The sequence below is a fragment of the Penaeus vannamei genome, chromosome 31 (assembly GCF_042767895.1).
Source record: "Penaeus vannamei isolate JL-2024 chromosome 31, ASM4276789v1, whole genome shotgun sequence".
Classification (NCBI taxonomy): domain Eukaryota; kingdom Metazoa; phylum Arthropoda; class Malacostraca; order Decapoda; family Penaeidae; genus Penaeus; species Penaeus vannamei.
Genome location: NC_091579.1, coordinates 21,950,520 through 21,958,019, shown reverse-complemented (window position 1 = coordinate 21,958,019; position 7,500 = coordinate 21,950,520). Strand labels below are relative to the sequence as shown.

The window sequence follows — 7,500 nt, the reverse complement described above, 5'->3', positions numbered from 1 at the left end:
TTCCTTCCATTTTTAAAAAATTTATATCCCTGTGTATTCTTCTCTTTCTCTTTTACCTTCATGTTTGACAACCTCCAATACTGCAAAACAAATATAAATTGGAATAAAAACGAAGCAAATGGCCAAATAATACAACATACAAAAATCTAAAAAGAAAGAAAGATAAAACATATATATAAAAACAAGAAAAAGAGAAATACAAAGCAAGCCAAATGAAATGCCCCTCCCCCACCTCTCCCTTCCCCCTCCCCCCACTTCCCCCTCCCTCGATTTCGGATATTAATTGAAGAATGATTAATCTCTCCTCTTTATCGCTTTCGTCCTTTTCTCTTTCTTTCTCCTCGGTCGTTGCTTTCTGCCGCCATCCATTGTAACTTAAAGGGGCAAATGGTACGATATTTCTCTTTTACTGCCCTGAAATCCTCGCTCTCCTCGACAAAAGGCATATACGCACACACACACACACACATATACACGGTGGGATGCAGACACACTGGTGCACACGTATACAGATTCGGATATTCGGTACATATCCGTATACACGTACAGACACATAAGAATATAGTCATATGTGCTTGCATATATTCAAAGACATTAAGCCACATGCACACTTTCACATATAGCTATCCACACACATACATACACACATACACATTCTGCTTCCTCGTATCATCAACTTTCTTTGCATTCCCTTATCATCTAATTTTTCTTCTTTACCTTTCTAATCCTCGCTTTCTTGTCTCCGTTCCTACTTATTACATGTCTTTCGTTTTCCCTTTCTTCCCTTTGCACTTCTCTCGATTTCCCTCTTGTCGCCCGCCCTCTGGACCTAGTTACTTTTCGATATCTTTAAAGCAATATAAGTAAGTTTCCTGGGACGTTAGATACAAATTGGTCCATCTCTCTCCTGCTCTTTCTCTCTGTCTCTGTCTCGGTTTGTTTCTTACTTTTTTTCTCTCTTTACTCCCCTCTCTCTCATTTTCTTCTTTTTTTCTCTCAATACTCCTCTCTCTTTTTTTCATTATTATCTCCCTCTTCCTCTTTCCCTTCCTTCTTCTCTCCTCTCCCTCTTTCTCTCCATCCCCATTTCTCTCCCACTCTTCTTTTTCTCCTTCACCCCCTCTTCTCTTTCTCCCAAATCGCCTTTTATCCGACAACGAGGAATTTCCTTTTCTCTCTGCCTCTCCCCCTTCCTTTATTTCCAATGAACCAGCCATGACTTCAGGTAAAGGACCACAAGGATGGAGGAAAGACAGTCTGGTACATCCATCTCTTTCCTACAAGCCCCCGTGGGATCCTCGCCCCCTCTCTTAACTCTTGCTCTTTCCTCGTCCTCCTCCTCTCTTCCTCTCGCCCTCCCTCCCCATCTTCCTCTCTTCTTGTTGTCTTTCTTCCTTCCTCTTTGCCCTTTTCGCTGCTTCGTGTGGAACGCCTTGCCCCTTGGACAGCGTCTCCCCTCCGCTATTAAGAGAGTCGTTCCCTTCTTTGTATGTGTTTATATCCCCTGTTTTCGTCCTTCTTTGCCGTCGTCCCGGTCCGTTCCCAGGGTGCAGCGCCTCCCCGTTCCAGATCTAGTTGCTTCCTGTGATTTCCTCCTTGCATTTCTTCCGTTTAATTTCCTCTGCCTTGGCCAAAGCGGCTCGTAACAGCAAATAATGCTCAAGTGTAAACCGCTTTCTCTATATTCATTTCCTCTTAGCTCTCCCAATCTCCTTAATCTTGGGTACTTAGCACCCTCCGTTAAAATACTCAGGGACTCTCTCCAGTACTCGGCGGTTCCTCTCAATTCTATTTTCACGTCTCTTCTCTCCTCTCCTCTACTTTATTCTCTCCTTCCATGTTGATTTTTCTCCTCTCTCTTACGCTCTTACTTTCCGCGTTTTTTAAATTCTATTTTTTAACTATCTTGAAACTGTCTCTTTTCTCCCCTTTCCCCTCACATCATCCGTCTCCCAAGGCTTTAAGTCACTCTGCTTTCCCCATTCCTCACATTTCTTCTCTTCTTTTCCTCGCGTTTCTCCCACTTCCTCTTTCGCCTGAAGCGAAATCCCTCTCCTCTCTCCTTCCCCGGAGTAAACGTCCTTTCCACTCCTCCCTCTAACTTCCCCGTTTTTCTTCCCTCGCAGGAACGAAGTCCCCCTCCTCCTTTTTCTCCTCTTCAGATACTACTTCCCTTCACCCCTCTTCCCCTCTTCTTCCTCTCTCCCCTTCCTCTTCCCCTTTCTCCTTTCTCCATCTCTCCCTTCCACCTCTTACCCTTCCCCCTCCTAATGCTCTTCCCTCTCCCTTTCTCCTTCCCCTTCTACTTTCCCCTTCCGCTTCCATTCTCTCTCTTCCCCCTTCCAGTACTTCCTCATTGTCCTTCCCCATATCCCTTCTCTTTCCCCTATCACGTCCCCCTCCTCTTACCCTTCCCCTATTCATCTTCCCCCCTATACCCTACCACTGTGTAATGCAGTAGTAGCGTTCTCGTCTAGCTGTATTGCTGACCAACGTTCAAATGCCGCATCGCCAGTGGATGGTAACCGCGACCATTCCCTGCACACAGGGGGTAATTTAGGCACAAAAATAAACAGACAGCCTATCACACCAAAAATAACCATTATAAAACTAAATTATTATTATTTCCATTACTATCATAATTATAATTATTTTATCATAATTATTATAATCTTTATCATTATCATTATTTTATTATTATTTTTATTTTCATTATTATTATTATTATTATTGTTATTATTATTATTGTTATTATTATTATTATTATTATTATTATCATTATTATTATTATTATTATTATTATTATTATTATTATTATTATAATTATAATTATCATTATTATTATTATTATCATTATTATTATTATCATTATCATCATTATTACTATTATTACAATTATTATTATTATCATGCTACTCACCAAGGCTCCTGTTATTACTATTATCATTATTACTACTATTATTATTACTATTATCATTATGCTACTCACCAAGGCTCCTATTACTATTATTATTACTATTACTATTATTACCATTATCATTATGCTACTCACCAAGGCTCCTGTGTTTGTTGAGGTCCTGGACGTAGTAAGGGGGTTCGAGGCTGTCCCCTGAATTCTCGTAGGGCGGGATCTCGCTGGGGTGATAGGCTCGGCCGTTGGGGCGCCCCCTGCCCTCGCCCCCCCGGTTGTGGCCAGCCATCCTGCAGGAGAAGCGCGGGGTTAACGTGGGGGGATAAAGGGATGTTTGGCGATAAAAAGAAATGAGAAAAAGGGAAAATGCAGGAAGGAAGAAAGGCAGAATGTGATGAGGGAAAGAAATGGGGTGATTGGAATGAATGATAAATAGAAAAGAGGCAGAATGTGAAGATGGAAAGAAAAAGGGGATAGATAGAAAGAAAAACAGGATGAAGCTAATGACAGATAGAACAAAGGAAAGAGAGAACGAAAGGACTAATAGAAAGAAAGAAAACGAAAATATGGAAAAAAGTAAAAGAAAAAGAAAAGAAAAAGAGAAGGAGAAGCGAACAAGAAAGAAAAAGATATAAAGAGGGAAAGAGGGAAGGAGAGGAAGAGAAAACGAAGAGAAATAAAAGAAGAAAAGAGAAAAGGCGGTTCTGTATTACAATAATGGTCCACAAATTTTGTTTATTGTGAGAGACACCAAAGGAAATGTGATTTAGATATTACGTAATAAAGAGCAGGCAAATATACCCCTTAAATATACCAGAATGATAAGAAATAAACATATAAACGATGAAAAATACTACCAACAATAAAGAAAAATATAATAAAAGAAAAAAAAAACTGAACAATTAGGGGAAAAAATGCCGACCACCAAATGACCATCGAAAAAATAATAGATGCAGGGAACAGGCCCAAGGGTGCAATAGAGCGAGACGATAGGCCTAAAAAATGTCCAAAGAAACCAGCTAAGAGAGTGTCGGAGGCGGGTCGCAGCCCGAGAGACCGAGATACTTATAAAGAATCACTCAAGAGGGTTAATTTTGAACGACGAGAATGAGGGATATGAAGGAGAACTTATATGATTTACACACACACACACACACACACACACACACACACACACACACACACACACACACACACACACACACACACACACACACACACACACACACACACACACACACACACACACACACACACACACACACACACACACACACACACACACACACACACACACACCACACACACACACACACACACACACACACACACATATATATATATATATATATATATATATATATATATATATATATATATATATATATATATATATATATATATATATACATGGACACATACACGCGCCTTCTATTCGTTAGTGAGACAATACTCATAAATATACCTAAAGACCAAGAAAAAAAATCCAGCAAAAAACCAGGGGAGTGAAAGAGAGGGAAATAAAGAGGTAGAGGCGAGACATAAAAGAAGGGGGGGGGAGGGGGGAGGGGGGAGGAGGAAGGCGAGAATAAAGGTGATTATAGAGAGAATAAAAACCAGCCACTGAACGTAAGATAAACAACAGAATGGGGTCATGATAAGAAGGGGAGGGGGTGGAAGGGGAGAGTATGGGAAGGGGGAAGAGGGCGGAGGAGAAGAAGGGAAGGAGAAGAGGTTATAGGGGAAGGGGGTTGGAGGAGGGGAGGGGAAGGGGAGAGGGGTTATAGGAGGAGGGGGGAGGGAAGGGGAGAGGAGGTTATAGGGAAAGAGGTTGGAGGAAGAGGAGGGGAAGGGGAGAGGGTTATAGGGGAAGGGGGTTGGAGGGGGAGGAGGGAAAGGGGAGTAGAGGGATATGGAGGAGAGGGAGGGGAAGGGAAAGAGGAGAAGAAGGATTGGAGGTCGGGGAGGGGGAGGAGGGAGGGGGTTATAAGGGAAGGAGGTTGGAGGAGGGGGGGGGGAAGGCGGAGGAGGGGGAAAGGAAAAGGGAAATGGAGGGAGGTGGGAAGAAAGTTGAAAAAGAAACGAAGGGGAAGTGCAGGGAAGGTAGGGAAAAGGGGGGGGAGGGGGAAGGGATACGGAGAGGGGAAAGCGGGAAGCCGAGGGGTAAGAACGAAAGGCAAAGGGAAGGAGGGTAATTAAGGTGTTGAGAAATAAACGAAAGAAACAGAAAAAAAATGTGAATCTCTAGTAAGGAAAACTTTACATACGAAGATTTTTTGCCGTTTTATTTTTTCACCGATTTTTCTCGTTTCGGTGTAAAGGGAAGAGAGTAAGACCAGCCGAGAACATGAACGGGGGAAGAAGAGAGAAGAGGAGAGGAGAGGAGAGGAGCTGAGATGAGATGAGATGAGAGGAGAGGAGAGGAGAGGAGAGGAGAGGAGAGGAGAGGAGAGGAGACGAGAGGAGAGGAGAGGAGAGTGAGAGGGAGAGGAGAGGAGAGGAGAGGAGAGGAGAGGAGAGGAAATGAGAGGGAGAGGAGAGGAGAGAAGAGAAGAGAACAGAAGAGAAGAAAAGAGAGAGAGAAACAGAATGAGACAGATAGATGGAGAGAGAGAGAGAGAGAAGAAAGAGAGAGAGAGAGAGAGAGAGAGAGAGAGAGAGAGAGAGAGAGAGAGAGAGAGAGAGAGAGAGAGAGAGAGAGAGAGAGAGAGAGAGAGAGAGAGAGAGAGCAAGAGAACGCGAGAGAGAAAGCAAACCGAAACAAAATTAACCGATATAAACAAACTTACCCTGTTCTTCCGGAACAAAAAACCGAACAGCAACAAACACAATAACAACCAAAAAAAAAAAAAAAAAAAAAATGATAATAGGGTTAAAGACAAATTTCTTGCCTCTACAGACAGACATAAAACCTTCAAAAGTGACAGGGAATGATTTTTTTTTGGAGTGAGAGGAGGAGGAGGAGGTGGGGGGAGGGGGGAGGGGGAGGGGGGGAGGGGGGAGGGGGGAGGGGTCTGAGGAGGTCTCACTTTTGGAATATTGTTTATCAGATAAATATGCAAATGTCAAGGATTTTAAGGAGGAGATTGAGGTTAGCTGACAGTTGTGATTGGCTTTTGTTGTTGTTTTTGTTGTTGTGGAAGCTGGGTATGGGACACGAATGGGAGGGAGAGGAAGAAACTGAGGAGGAGGAGGAGGATGGGAAGGAGGAGGAGGAGGAGGAGGATGGAGGAGGAGGAAGAGGAGGAGGAGTAGGAGGATGGAGGAGGAGGAGGAAGAGGAGGTAGAGGAGGAAGAGGAGGAGGAGGAGGATGAGGACGAGGAGGAGGAGGAGGAGGAGGAGGATGGGAGGATGAGGAGGAGGACGAGGATGGGGGAGGAGGAGGGAGGAGGAGGAGGGAGGAGGAGGAGGAGGAGGAGGAGGAGGAGGGAGGAGGAGGAGGAGGAGGAGGAGGAGGAGGAGGGAGGAGGAGGAGGAGGAGAAGGAGAAAGAGTAGGAGAGGGAGAGGGAGAGGGAGAAGGAGAAGGAAAAGGAGAAGGAGAAGGAAAAGGAGAAGGAGAAGAAGTAGAGGAGGAGGAAGAGGAGGGGAAGGATGAGGAGAAGAAGCAAACGGGGATTGATATTATAGATAATGATTATAATGATATATATTATTGATGAGAAGCTATTGAGAATAAACAAAAGGACAACCATGAAATGAATAAATATTGCAAATAAAGAGAACGATAATAACGTATAAAATATTTTTTCAACGGAGGGTGAGGAAAGAGCAAAATGGGAGAGAACCTTTCCATTATTGACGGGGGGGGTAATGGATTGAGGGGGGAGGTAATGCAATGGGGGGGTAATGGATTGAGGGGGGAGGTAATGCAATGGGGGGGTTAAAGGAGGGGAGGTGAGGGGCACGAGTTTGAAAGTTTGGATCGAAAATGAATTATTTTGGGTTATACATTCCATATTCATGAAAGCGTGTGGATGTGTGTTTGTTTGTTTGTATGTGTGTGTGTGTTTGTGTGTGTGTGTTTGTGTGTGCGTGCGTATGTGTGTGTGTGTGTGTGTGTGTGTGTGTATGTGTGTGTGTGTGTGTGTGTTTGTGTGTGTGTGTTTGTTTGTGTGTGTGTATTCATGTCTTGGTATGTGGCTGTGTCTTGTTGTCTGTCTGTATGTAAAAATCGCTGTAACATATTATGCCTGCTTGTGTGTCTATCTTCCCAACTGTCTGCATGCACATGTGTATGTATGCTTACACTTGCATGTGTATGAGCATGTGTTTTTTATCCGCACGAATGTATGTCGGTGCATTTTGCATGAGCAACGGCTTGCTGAACAAAAAGCAAAATGTTTGTACCATCATGCGGCGAGTGTGCATGAGTATTTGCCATAAATCAGTTAAAAGAAAAAACATAAAAAATACACGATTCATTGCCGAGGGGGGGGGCGGGGGAAATGCTAATAAAGAATTCATTTCGCTCCATGTGTTAAAAAATGAATGATAAGCTGCGTTATTCAATCAGATGAGCAGATTACAAGTTTATCATATCGAATTAAATAAGTTGCAAATTCCTATACCGTGTTGGGGCCGATCACC

General features: G+C 43.4%; 1 protein-coding gene across 1 annotated transcript in view; it reads right to left on the bottom strand.

The window, feature by feature from the left end:
• The window catches only part of LOC113824674 (teneurin-m), a gene marked incomplete in the record, with an annotated part of 366,844 nt that overhangs the window by 181,340 nt on the left and 178,004 nt on the right, over positions 1–7,500 (bottom strand). Inside the window, 1 exon segment of the mRNA XM_070143940.1 lies at positions 3,053–3,201. Within this exon segment, the coding sequence (XP_070000041.1) occupies positions 3,053–3,201 (149 nt within the window).